A 14,479-nucleotide genomic window follows, 5' to 3' on the forward strand; every position below is an offset into this window, starting at 1 on the left:
TCTCTTTGCAGCCTGATTCTTCTTTTTATCTTGTATGCTATGAAAAGGATCGAGTCCTTGGTTATTATGTGCAGGGGACCCTCAGAATACTATGCTCCACAGTTGCAAAGTGACTGGTGAGGGAGAAGTGAATAGGGTCTAAGGCCAAAATCAGTTTATGCAAATTGTTCCTCAACAAGCCTTTATCTTTATATGCCTTTAATTTTTCTTTTTCTTTTTTACTACAACTGCCTTTGTTCTCCCACCCTGACCCAGCCACCACCTACCAACTTAACTTTGTGATAATCCACCACCACCGTCCTCCTTCCAATTTGCACCACGTTTTTTATTAATAATTTCATTTCCAAGAAGGGAAAGATATGTTTATGACTCGTGCTCTGGAATGGTTCTGTGTAACGTTGGATAAAATTATTTAATCTCTTCACTTCAATTTCCTCATCAGTAAAATGGCCATAATAGTGAAGCATTACTTCATGCTGTAGTAATGCTTGCAAAGCTCTCTTAGCACAGAGCCTGGCACATAGCAAACATTAATAGATAATAGTCGTTACTGCGGCTACTACTACTGCACTACTATTGCACTACTACAGTATCATTGCCGATAACTGCATTTCCCAAAGGCCATGCAGCCCCTGGCAGTCCGTTAAACACCTGCTTTAACTTTAATCTCTAGCATTCTAATGCCTAAATTTCAATATAAAATTTCTATTTTTTTTTTTTAATTAAAAAAATCCAATTATCTAGCTGGGCACAGTAGCACATGCCTGTAATACCAGCACTTTGGGAGGCCGAGGCAGGAGAAACGCTTGAGCCCAGGAGTTTAAGACCAGCCTAGGCAACGGGCGAAACTCCCTTTCTACAAATAATTTAAAAATTCGCCAGCTTTGGTGGCGCGTGCCTATAGTCCCAGCTACTCAGAAGGCTGAGGTGGGAAGGATCACCTGAGCCCAGGAGGTCGAGACTACAGTGAGCCATGATTGGGCCACTGCACTCCAGCCTGGGAGACAGAGCAAGATCCTGTCTCAAAAAAATAAATTAATTAATTAAATCCAAAATAACCTATATTCGGATATAAACGTGTTTTAAATTTTTTTTCTTAAAGAGTTGATTGCTTTAGATGATTTATTATGCCCTAGGATATTTTCTTCTTTTTCCTGATTCTTCAGTTTTCTTTATTAAATTTGCCTTTCCAAATGAAACAAAACGAAAGGTATATACTTTTCCAGAAACACCTAGTTACTGAGTACTTGTTTCCCAACACAATAGCAAAACAAACAGAAAACAAAACTCGCTAAAGACTGCAAATTTAAAATTTACTTTAGTAATAACTATAAAATAATATTTAAAATCATCTTGTTAAATAGTTAAGTCCATAATTGGGATCACAAGTCAATAATTTGGATTTGGGTTTAGGGACCACCTCTTGGAAACAGGCAACTTTTAAGTCCTGTCCTCTCCCCAAAGCTTGTGTGGAGTGGGAATAGGGAACCACCAAATGTCAAATGGGAGGAACATAAGGGATAGAACCTGGTATATGAATTTCTTTTACTCAATGGAATATAGTTAATTCTGCCTGCTCTGAGTCCAACCATTTTGCTCACTCTAAAGCTTCTGATCAGCCTCTGCCCAATTACCAGCTTGATTTATTCACACTATCAACCACCAGCCAACCACTTACTCTCCCCTTTCAAAGCCTACATAGGCTTTGTTCTGAGTTCTCCAGCTGGGGCTAACTCTGGCCTTGTCACCTGACCTGGCCCAGGAGGTAGGAGCAGACTGCAAACACAGCCCTCTGTTCCAGATTTTTCCCAACCCAGTTCCCTGGCTTTTCACCAAAGGGTGGGTTTTTTCCCTCAAACACAATTTTAGACCTGCTGTTCTGACTTGAACTTTAATGGCTTTTTATTAATGAGCAGCTGTTCACAGTTGAATACAGATCATAAAGTCACATTCATTTCTTGATCAAGTAAAACAAAGCTTTGCCATTCATAGAGTGACAGCTTTGAGCAGATACATTTAAAGCATAGGATTTTCTGATGAGAATTTTAATGAATTGTTTTATTAATCTTCCCACTGGGGAATTTTACTTGCTTTCAAAATAATAAACTTCAGTATTCTGGAAAATTATGACTTCTTTTTTAATATTCAAAATCACCATATACTAGTTAGGGTCAATTGCCTAATAGAGAAATCAAACAGTCTGAAGCAGCATTTTTATTTCTTTTCTATTAAATGAAAATTAACCTTCTATGAAGCATTTAAATAAATTTTTCCTCATAATTGTTATTACAATTAGCAGTGACTTTTATTGCTAAATATAGGAAGACTCAAGATTTAGTAACAATTTAGAGTTAACCAGGTTTCTTCAGAAGGGGCTTGGATAGAAATCGAGAAAAATAATTCATATATTTTATAGAAATACATTCAAATGAAAAGAGGTGAATTCTCATTTTGTGTTCAGTAGTGAGGTTCAGCAACATCATACTTCTGGCTAATGTCCACATTGTTATTAGATTTATAACAGAGTTCAGCTATATTATGAATTAAGTAGAGTTGATCTGAACAGGATCTGGGAGTCTAAGACCTTTTGTTATTTCTAACAGTAAATGTTTTGAAATTCATACAACCAACATAAAACAGTAGTTTGTAACATAATCTATCTTGTACATGGATTGAGAAAGTAGAAATAAAACAACACGAAACAATGGGAGACTCATTCATTGAGCTACAGCATGACGGACGTCGTGACTTTGACCTTGAACAAGTTTAAGCCTCAGTTTTCTCATCTGCAAAATTACGTTAGTAATTCCTGCTTTACAGATTTCTTTTGCAAATTAAATATCATACCATATGTGGAAATGTGTTGGAAATATAGCAATAAAATTGGTGAAAGCTTTAAAGCAAACAGATTTATTATCTTCAAGATCAGGACAATCCCCTTTAGCTCACAACATGGAATAGTGCTTCCAGGGAATAGAGGTGAATTTTATGTCATCAGCAACCAGAAGTAGACATGTTTACTAGCAATATATTAACAAAGGGAAACAGGGAGGGAAAGCCAGAATTCAACCCTCCATACCCCCACTTCTACCTTCTTTATTCCCTTTGTTTTAAAGGCATAGGATGAAAGATCAGCTGTCAGAACTAGGACACCTATAACCCTTCCCCTTTCTCTCCAGGCTTTTATATACCACTCATGGGATATTTATCTCATAACAAGATCTGTTGCCAAGTTTTGTCTATTCTTTCTTCTCAGTGTCCATAATTTCAGCACATCTGGATAGCAAAATGATCTGCTAACTTAGTCTTTTGTATTTTACTATTTTCCTTCCTCTAAGTCACTTTGGTACTTTGCTATCTGATTAATATAAATATTGTTAAGGCACAGCCTTCTTCATAGTAACTGACCTTTTTAAATTTTCCAGTGTCCGTCAATTCAAATTCACTTAGGAGGATATGTGTCTTGATTGTTGCTTTTTAAACTCTTAATTTTGAATTGTTTGTTTGGGGATCTCCCTCTAACCACCTATGGCCCTTTAAGACATGCCAGAATTCTCGTTAAAGGAGTTAGTCTATGTATACTGTACATTTCATACAGTGAAAATTAACTTAAATCTATATTTTATACTGTAGTTCTTATTTGAAATTAAATCCTTTAAGGATTATTTTCACTTGAAAATTGAACTCATAATCATACTAGAAATTTTTGATGTGAAGAACTTAATAAATTTTTTCTTCCTAAGAATTTATAGAATTTATATATATAAAGGATCATCTGCCTAAATGCATAAATTACTGTAATGAAAAACCAAAGGAAAATACTCTTGCCATGTAGCCAGGCACAGTCATAAATATCTTGCACAAAAGGAATTAGTTTTTTTTGCTCACAGGCACAGAGCCCATTACCATAGCAACCATAATTACTCAGTCTATAACTGGGTGTGAATTTTATACACTGCTACTTCAAACATTAAGGCTGTAAGTCAGGATAAAGTGCAGTTTCTGTAATATTTTGAAAAGACTTCTTAATCTCGAAAAGCTAGGATAGGAAAAGTTTCATTATGCTATCTAATCATTGGTTTATTAGAAAGTTTATTTAACACCATGGGCAAAGTGTGTGCTAAGCACTTCAGAGAAGTTGAAAGAATACATAGTCCTTAACCTAAAAAAAACTTATCTAATAAAGTCAGCATTCATGGGTGAACAGCGTTCTTAGAACAGTTTTTCCATGACCATCTTCCTAATTTCAGAATGATGGAATTATAACAACTACAGTACTGTATTAGGACTTGCAAGTAAGGCAATAAGAGGTTTGTAGCTGTACCTACTATGTCCCCTATGGCACAGTTTTCCTATTTGGTCTTACAGTGTGTCTGTAGCTACTCTCTGGGGAGGGGAAATTGGGGGAATAAATTTTAGTATTTCTTTCACTGGAGACTGAACACTCCTTGCAGTTACTACCATCATGGGGAAGCTGAAAATGCCCACTGATGAGCTTAGAAAAAGGTCAAGACCCTCCCACTGTTTCAGTAGTTCCCCAACCCAACACATAATGGATTCAGATTAAAGGTATTTTTTTTGTTGTTTGTTTTATTTGTTTGTTTTTTGTTTTGTTTTGTTTTTTGAGGCGGAGTCTCGGTCTGTGGCCCAGGCTGGAGTGCAGTGGCACGATCTCGACTCACTGCAAGCTCTGTCTCCCAGGTTCACTCCACTTTCCTGCCTCAGCCTACCAGGTAGCTGGGACTACAGGTGCCTGCCACCACGCCGGCTATCTTTTTGTGTTTTTAGTAGAGACGGGGTTTCACCGTGTTAGCCATGATAGTCTCGATCTCCTGACCTCGTGATCTGCCTGCCTTGGCCTCCCAAAGTGTTGGGATTACAGGCGTGAGCCACTGCGCCCGGCCTCAGATTAAAGTTTAAGCATTTCCATTTGGGAGGGTATAGGTAGTAACTCAAAGATGCATGGGGTATTATAACCCTGGCATTGTCCACCTTTCCCATTAGGAAGGATTAACTCTCTGTTCCCTTGTTCCTTTCAAATTTTGCCATCTCAGATATCTGATGAAAGCGGGAGATGTATCTTTTAGGATTAGGATAACCACCAAATAACAATGAAACCCTGAAGGAGCCAGGGCTGGTATAGGGCACCACAATGTCAGGAGCCCAGACTCCTTTCAGCTGAGCTCTCTGGGTTCTGGAAGAGGTATAAAAATATTCTTCACACAAGGACATTGTAAAAGCCATAAAATTGTCCACCATCTTAGTCTTTTCTTACCTACAGGTTTAAGATTTTTCTGTAGATTTTTAGTAAGGAGATTTTCTAACACAAGTTATGGAGCAGTAAAAAGCACTGGCCTTTATCCTCCAGGTCTCAGGAGCCATCTTGCTCCATGTAGCAGGAAAAACAGGAAAGGATGAAGAAAGGGCAAAGGGATGCATAATAGCTGTTTTAGCAGTTTCTAGAATATGCCACAAGATAATGTCTGTTTTTGTAACCCACTGCACAGAAGTTGATCGCTGTCACTGCAAGTGAAGCTGGGAAATTGCCTTTGTTCTAGGTGGCCCTGTGCCCAGCCAATAATTCTAATACTTAGCACTCACAGGGTGCTTATTACATGCCAGGCACTGTTACAGGGTAATAAGAAGCCCAGTGGTTTACTGGGCCAGGGATTGACATGATATAGGCCACATTATGGAAATAAAAACAAGAGTGTGTCATTTTACCGCCTGTAGGCACTGTGTTACATGTCATATATGTGATACCATCAGTCTTCAAATACCACACTTTCCACATTTTGTAGCTGAAGAAACTGAGAATAAGGGAAACTAAGAGCTTGCCTGAGGGCATAGAAGTGGTAAAGTATAAACCAAGAATTTGAACAGGAATTTGGATTAAAAACTCTTCCCAATGAAGCACTTGCCCATGCTTGAGGAAAAGTGGGAAGCAATTAAATGTTGGAATTTGGGCTCTGGAGTTAAATTGTCTGTGTTTGAATCCCAGCTTTACCATTAGTAGCTCTGTGAACTTGGGAATTTAACCTAACCTTTCAACATTTCAAGTTTCCTCATTTGGACAAGGGAATAAGGTTATCCTCATAGGATTGCTGTAAGGAGAGAGTCCATGTGGAACACACAGCATAGTGTCTGGCATGTAGTGAATATGTGATAAACCTTTATTATTGATTATTGTTATTATTAGTGCTAGGGGTATTTTAAATAGCACTTTTGGGGATAAATGAATAAAAGGTGAAAACAGATGGACCATCTAGAAGTCATTGCAATGATCAGAAGGTGATGGAATTTAGGAAAGAGTAGAGAGTAGTACAAGATATAAACATTTCTCTTACTATGAGAAATACAAGAAGCTATTCTTATTAACTTATTATTCTCTGTTTCTTACTTTGACCAAAATTGGAACAATATATTTACTTCACCAATATTTCAGGTCTTAGATAGAAGAGCATTCACACACCAAAGGATTTTTATTACTTGTTCAAGAGCTAGATAGTCACTTCTTACAATAAAAAATATTTTAAGAATTTAAACATTAATTTCTAAGACAGGAATGTTCAGAGAAATATTATTTAAATGCAAAAAAATTTAAAAGCAAAACTAAAAGTTGCTTAGCATATGAATAAGGGATATGGGAAGCCATACTGCCCATGGATTCCAATAATTCAAACATTTTTAAAAGTAGTAATTAAATTGTAATTTATCTGGAATAAGCAATTATGTATTATGATTATTCTAGAAAGTTCTTTTTTTTTTTTTTTTTTTTTTTTTTTTGAGACGGAGTCTCGCTCTGCCGCCCAGGCTGGAGTGCAGTGGCCGGATCTCAGCTCACTGCAAGCTCCGCCTCCCGGGTTTACGCCATTCTCCTGCCTCAGCCTCCCGAGTAGCTGGGACTACAGGCGCCCGCCACCGCGCCCGGCTAGTTTTTTGTATTTTTTAGTAGAGACGGGGTTTCACCATGTTAGCCAGGATGGTCTCGATCTCCCGACCTCGTGATCCGCCCGTCTCGGCCTCCCAAAGTGCTGGGATTACAGGCTTGAGCCACCGCGCCCGGCCTAGAAAGTTCTTAAAAAGCAGACAGCCAGAAACCTAAAGCAGTTAAATCAGGAACTTTTTAACAAAGTCTGTGGCTAAGAAACAATTTTTAGAAATTCCTTTTACTGCCATATAACTTGTATTAGAAAATTTCCTTATTAAAAACTGACAGAAAATATCTTGACAAAAAAAACTCCAATGGGCTGAATTAAACCTTTAGGTAAGAAAAGAATACAAATGGTGGACAATTTTATGGCTTTTACAATGCTCTGGTGTGAAGAATATTTTTGTATCTCTTCCAGAACCCAAATGTAGGAATTTGTTCCATAGATGCTGGAATTGCAGTTTTTGGAATTTAGTTTTCTAACAGAAAGGAAGTATCATGGAATGAACAGTAAACTGGATTTGCTTTAGGAAGACTGATTTTTAAGTCTTAGCATGAAATGGCCCATGTTGGGTCTCTTTCCCCCTGCCTATCCCAGGAACAGAGGTTTTTCACTCCACCAGGGTTGGAACTGAGGGGAGTATAAAAGTGCTCTGTTACCTGGTGCTGTACAATCAAGTATCAATGCTCTCTGGACATGGCAAATGTTCCTCATGAAGGGGCTTTCATGTATTACTTTGAGGACTACCTTGTCAGGGATCACTTACCTACAATTCCTTTAAAGTTGTGACTATTTCCTTTGCAGCTGTTCGTGTGAACTTTTTCCGTAGCCCCTAGGCCTTCAGTGGTCCTCTCCCAATTTTCTTCGACTGCCCTTCTAGGTAGCTCTCCTGAACAAGGCTTAAGAACTCCAAAATGCTAGCAACCTCATGCTTTCTCTCTCTCTCTCCCCCTCTCTCTGTCTCTGTCTCTCTGTCTGTCTCTCCCTGAGACAGTGATCCATGTTGTATTGAAATGGTCTGTTTCCATTCTTTCCCCAAATATCCTGAAAACTCTTCGAGGTAAGGCATAGCATGTTATTTCTTGTAGCATTCCTACTTACTAGAACACCGAATAGATACTGCTCACATGAATGAAATGCCACATTTATACCAAGATATTTGATTTTACCACCTAGTAAGTGTTTATATGTTTTCTGCTAAGTAAGATTAACAATGATCTGAAGTGAATGTACTAGGAAATGGTATACAAGAGATAAAGGTATGGGCTTTGTTGAATTCTCTCAGCTGTCCCAAATGTTTGCTGAGTGCCACTTGCTGGAAGGCTCTGGATATGGCTTCAATGTCTTTATTAGGAGTTCTGCCAAACTAAGTATTCCCTTTAGAATTTTCTGAGTAAAGAATTGCTATTTTCTTTTTTTTTTTTTTTTTTTTTTTGAGACGGAGTCTCACGCTGTTGCCCAGGCTGGAGTGCGGTGGCGCGATCTCGAGAATTGCTATTTTCAATAGTATTAGAGAGTTCGGTTAACTAAGCTACCTTAGTCTGTAGCTTTTTTGCATTCTCTAATTTATCTTCTTGAAAATAAGTCTGTTCTGTTCTGTTGTTGACTTCCCCACACTTTATGCTTCATTCATCCAGGAAACAGTGAATAAGCATCCACCAGTTAAAGGAACCCCTCAACCCTCAACTGGTGCCTGGGGTTGAGGGGAGTCATGCTCTTCGTAGTGGCAGTTTTGAGTGGGAAGGAGGGGTAGGCAGAGAAGAAGTTTGGACTTATTCCAAAAGATCATTCCAAGGACAAGAAAACTTTTCTTAGAATATTGGCCAGAGTTTGGCAGATCCAGAAATACAGGACAGTCTAGGATTCCTGGGATTACTGTGAATCTGAAAGACAGCAACTCAGTGTGAAAAATCTGAGATGAGATTGTCATCTCAGATTGTGTGAAAACAATCTTGTCTTTCCAAAATCATTAGAAACTAGAATGGCTTACATTGTTGGAAATCAAAGCCTTATAAATGGATAGAGAAAATAAGAACGGCTCCCCCCTCTGCAAGTATTAAAAAGAGTACTTAAAATGCTTCCAATCTGATGTAAAGAGCTTCTTAAGTCCGAACTTGACAAGCTCTTTCCATTATTTAAAGGATTCTAGGATTTGTTGGTACAATAACTTAGAGGTGTCATATCTACTTCCAAATAACAGATTTCTGGAAGTTTATTGAAATGAAATAAGAACATACCAATATAAACAACCAAAACAAATTTATATTTTGAAGAAATCTGATTTTAGTGTTTAAAGCTAATTAGTACATTGTATATATTATAAAAATATTTTTAGTATATTTTCATGAAAATGCTATAGACTTTTGTCTGTTGCCCAAAAAAATAGCTAATAATTCTTATATTTTTGTTTTCAGCCTATTCTTCAGAACAGTCCTTTAGTAGCTTCCTGAAAAATGAAAACAATACAAAACAATTTTTAAGTAGTAATAGCATATAGCATAATTTAAAATATATTTCATTAATTTTAACTTTTCTCATTTTTATGGTATAGTTAGCAGTATTTCCAAGTTTACCCATTTAATGTTAGAATCAGTAATTTTTTTGTAGAAATTTATAGATTGTGGTGCTTATACAAGATTTTTTATTTTTCACATTTAAAAATGCACTTTTAAAATATAAGATCTTTTATTTAGTGAAACTTCATGATCCTCTTAAAAGTAATATATTATTAGTTCAGAATGCAAAGTTATAAAAGAACCCAGCATTTTAATCCATTAATAGTGTTTAAATTATCTTATATTCTAATTGAAAAATGGTAGTTTAGTAGCAAAGGAGAAGCCATTGATTAATCTTCTTATTTGGAAAAGTTCCTGGAAAAAACTCAGGAGCTACATCGTTTACTAATTATTTGAGAACAGAATTATATTAATTTGGTAAAGTACCAAAGTTGTCAGGAGTAAGCAGGATGAGAGTCAATAAAGATTTTTGCACGTAATGAGGCAATGCAAAATTCACAAATATATATGGAGCAATACTTAGCTAATTAGACCTTGTATTTTAATGCTTCTGAGAAAAAAAATAAAATGAATTAAAGAAATGCTTGTCATTCTATTATAAAATAAACAATTGGTCTTACTTTTATTACTATTCTGGAGACAAGAAAACTGGCATAAAAGTAATGTAAAACCCCCTGTCTATACTCAGCTATAAGAGGCCAGGACAAGGTCTCTGCAAACCATGCTTCTCCTTTGACCACTGGACTCCAATTAATTTTTTCCATTAGGAGAGAAGAAAGGATTTCCTTCTTCTTGTTTTCTGGCTGTTCCTGAGACACCAGTAGTTTGTTTCAGCCTGCAGTTTGTTTTGTCACTTCCAGACCCAGCCTTGCTATGTCCCCTGATCCTTTATATTTAAATTTAAAATCTAGTCTTGGCTTTTATTGCTCAATATGATTTAGTATTATTTTAAATTGTTACCTCACCTCAAATTCTTCCTCAACTTTGTTATACAGTATCTCTTATGTGATTTTTTTCACTAAACTGTCAGAAACTATCCCTCATTAAATGAACTGAAAACTGATTAATATATTCCAATAAAAACTCTTTACAATTTGCCTACAATACCCCTACTCAACATCTCCCCTTAAGTCAGAGGTAAAGACTCAACTTTCACTTTCAAGATTTAAAATCAAACCACATTTTTAGTACTTACAATATGTAAGGCATACAGTCCTGTAAGTGCTCACAATTTGGTGAGGAAGATATATTTGAATATAAGCTTAATACAAGTACATTACAGAAAGGACTATAATAATGATACAAACACAAAGTGCAATTGGAGATCAAGGGAGAGGAGAATTAAATATAGAGTGGGAAGGAAGAAGGGAAACCTGCTGGATGAGGTGGAATTTGAGCAAGACCTAGAAGGATGCTGTGAGAGGTAACCTTGGTGATTAGAGGCTGGCAGCCAAGGTATAGATATAGGGGATATGTGGGATGGAGAGAATTCTTTCTGGAAATGATTTAGTAAAAGGAGGCAGTCTTCAAAACTGTTTCAAGGTCTTTGACGTTGATACTGTTTTTTGCATGTAGTGAGGAATAGTTGAGGATTTGAGATTACTGTTAGCTTTACGTGACCTTAAATCTGACAGCAATATGGAGGATAGGCAAAAATGGCAAGGCATTAACTGAGAAGGGGTAGCTGGAAAAGTATGTTTGTAAGGAAATGATGAGGAATTCTGTGGTAAACATGTATAACTGAAGATGTTTTATTCTAGTGTCATTTTTTCCTTGCTCCTATCATGTCCCTGTTCTTGAGTGCCTTTTCCCTCCCTCTCCAAATCTTACACATTTTATACAGTCCCAACTTTCATGTGTTCCTAATGCAATGACATTTGCAATCATCTCTAATCATATAGAGACCTCTCCCCTTTATTAATCTCTCTAATATTCAGTGTCTCTGTCTGCCTGTCATTTCTGGTACTAGCACCGTTATTATCCTTAGTGAAACTACACCTCCACCATTCTCAGTACCTTACCCCATGTGACCCAGGCCAAGCTAATTAGAACGCTGTGGCCACAGTGATTGGTTCAGGAATGGGCATGTGACCCAAGGCAGGTCAATGACATAGCTTTGGGGCTTTTCTCTGGAACCGCTGGGAAAAAGGTTAGCTTTTTCTGTATTGGTTGATGGGCTGGCAGAAGGTGTTGGTGGGTACCTTTGTAATGAGGATTGGGGGTGGTGAGGAGTCAGCCTGGAAGTGAAGCCAACAACAAAGAGAGTAGAGCCAAGAGAATAAGAGACAGAAGTTCTAGAAGATACCATTTGAGTCCTTAGATCCAACTGTTTCAGAAACTTCTGGACTCCTCAGTTAAGTGATCACTTTACTAGCTAGATCATTTCAAGCTAAGAATCTGCATCTTGCAACTCAAAAAGAGTTCTGACATGACCTGCACTTTTGTTTCACCACATTATTTATTTATTTATTGAAGTACGTATTTATTTACGTACATATTTATTTATTTCATTTATTTATTTTGACAGAGTCTTGCTCTGTCATGCAGGCTGGAGTACAGTGGCGGGATCTCAGTTCACTGCAGCCTCCACCTCCCAGGCTCAAGCGATTCTCCTGCCTCAGCCTCCCAAGTAGCTGGGATTACAGTTGCACACCACCATGCCCAGCTAATGTTTTTATATTTTTAGTAGAGATGGGGTTTTGCCATGTTGGCCAGGCTGGTCTCCAACTCCTGACCTCAGGTGATCCACCTGCTTCAGCCGCCCAAAATGCTGGGATTACAGGTGTGAGCCACTGTGCCCAGCCTTGTTTCACCACATTCTTATAGACCAACATGTAGTGAATAACATTTTCCATAGGTTGTCTTGTCTCTGCCATTGAGGCTGTTACTTTCTCTTTGTGTACACAGTGATATCATGCACAAGAGCTGGGCACACAGCCTTTATCCAGTAAACACTGGTACTTCAATATGTGGAGAAATACTGTATTAATGGACTGTACTTACTTAAAGTTATCTTCAAAGTTGAAACTGCAGCCATAAATATTTCCAAGAGCCACATTCTTCCAATCAGACAGCTAATTACTACAGTCATTATCTGGGCATATGTACCCACAGTTGATGCTTTGCTGTTGCTGCTGCTGCTGCCACTGCTGCTGCTACTACTGCTGCTGCTGCCACTGCTGCTGCTAGAGACAGACTCTGCCAGCAGACTGAAAGTTCTGGATTCTACCCAAACAACATTATCCAGTATAAATTCAATCTTGTAATTTTTTCCTGGAAAAAAAAAGCATCATAGTGTTTGATTTCCTTTTATGTTTTACTTGTTTTCATATAGTTCCCATTTGATTTTCATTGACTGAAAAACACTATATAGATCCTGATGAACTATTTTTGAAAGTTGAGTCAAATAAGTTAGTTTAAGTACAGACAAGTATAAACAGGGTCTCAGAGTTAGAAGAGTTCTATCTGTCCATTAACTGAACAACAGGGAAGCTAGGTAGATTTTCTTTCTGTGGCAGCAGTACCTGCTTCTTAGAGCCCCTTCCTAGTGCCCAGGACTGGACAAAGACTGTTAGAAAAGAAATGAGGGACAATAGGGAAGAGAGATGAGGGTGCTGAATCTCAGTTTCATCCCTTCGTAGTTGACCTAGGAGTAGAGAAGCATCAGTCTCAGTTGGGGGCGGTGGGGATGGATACTGAACTTTTTATTTTGAAAAATTTCAAACAAGAAAAGAGTTGAAGGAATAATACAGCAAACAACCATATGCCCTCCATTCGGATTCAAAAAACTTTTACCGTGTTTCACATTTGTTTGAAGTTAGATGCTATTTTTGTATTACAAGGCTGTGACCCTTTTTCCTTACTCCGGGTAGACATTTTAGAAACATTGTTACTTGTGTTTAGAATGTAAAAAGTTAAAGAGCTCATCCAATATTATTTAATCTCCAGGTTAAATCTTCCCACAGTTTTGAATAGGAGATAACCAATATATTTTTCCTTGCTATAATTTCTTTTGGGTCTGTTGCTATCATTTATAATAGTCATCACGCAGAATAGCATTTCTAATACTTGTACAGCCCTGTAAGTTTTTACTCATCTGTTTTCTCTGTTATTTGTTTTTAAAAAGTCATTTCTGTTTTCATTCTTTATTTAGGAAGAGAATATAATTAGATCTTGATCACATCTGTGGTTTTATGAACAATTGCAATTCATTGTATAACTTTCAGGATATATGGGCACTGTACTATAGAATTTTCTGTCACTGACAATTCCTGACAATGGTGTATTAAATTTTTTTTTCTTTTTGCATTAAAAAATCTGAATTTTTGTGGCAGGTGAGTTTTTTTTTTATTAATTTTCTTGATGCACAAATAATTTAGGGTAGTCCTTTTATTTTGTTTTTCTCCTCTGGAAGTACTGTGAAGAAGCCCAAGCTAGCTTTATGGAAAGACCACATAGAGGAGAACTGAAGAACCCAGCCGAAATCCAGAATCAGGTCCATAGAGATATGACCTCAATTAAGCCATCTTAGCCAGCTCTGGTTAACAGAAAATCCCAGCTGAAGCCCCAGACGTTGGAGCAGTGATGAGCCATCCTGGCCCAAATTTCTGACACACACAATTGTGAGCAAATGAAATGGTGTTATTAGATTTGGGGCTGGTTTGTTACATAGCAATAGAAACTGCAACAAGCACTAAACATTACACAGGATGCTAAACAAATATGTCCCAGTGTCTATTAGTAATACTGTCTTTATCTAGGTTGGTTAAAGATGCAGATTCTTTTTCTCCCACCCATTTCTCACATCACCATTTTCTGTGTTAGAAACCACAACCCATATCTCCTCTACCCAAATACTCTGCTTTGCTCTTTATGGTGCTATATGTAGAAGAGGGGTGCTGTGCTGTCAGGCCACAGTCTGATCAGCAAGGGGATTTCCTTCAGTGCAGTGACTGTGGGGCTTACCTGTTAGAAAGAGTCAGTGAAAGATATTTTGTTAATTTTCTCACTAATGCTTTGTTGTTGTTATAA

The 14,479-nt window shown here is 37.4% G+C and overlaps 2 protein-coding genes across 7 annotated transcripts in view; both read right to left on the reverse strand.

The window, feature by feature from the left end:
- Positions 1-14,479, reverse strand: part of EBAG9 (estrogen receptor binding site associated antigen 9) — a 1,013,262-nt gene that overhangs the window by 25,584 nt on the left and 973,199 nt on the right. The gene's annotated exons all lie outside the window — the stretch shown is intronic.
- PKHD1L1 (PKHD1 like 1) overlaps positions 8,426-14,479 on the reverse strand; it is a 167,281-nt gene continuing 161,227 nt past the window's right edge. For 4 of the 6 annotated variants that reach the window (XM_050801374.1, XM_050801377.1, XM_050801378.1 and 1 more), the window contains one exon: positions 11,981-12,721. In XM_050801374.1, coding sequence (XP_050657331.1) covers positions 12,411-12,721 — 311 coding nt within the window. In that variant the 3' untranslated portion in view covers positions 11,981-12,410. Of the gene's footprint in view, positions 8,816-9,119; positions 9,379-11,980; positions 12,722-14,479 lie in introns of those variants that run through there. The other 2 variants (XM_050801376.1, XM_050801375.1) reach the window with 2 other exon arrangements.

This window comes from Macaca thibetana, chromosome 8 (assembly GCF_024542745.1).
Source record: "Macaca thibetana thibetana isolate TM-01 chromosome 8, ASM2454274v1, whole genome shotgun sequence".
Taxonomy (NCBI): Eukaryota; Metazoa; Chordata; class Mammalia; order Primates; family Cercopithecidae; genus Macaca; species Macaca thibetana.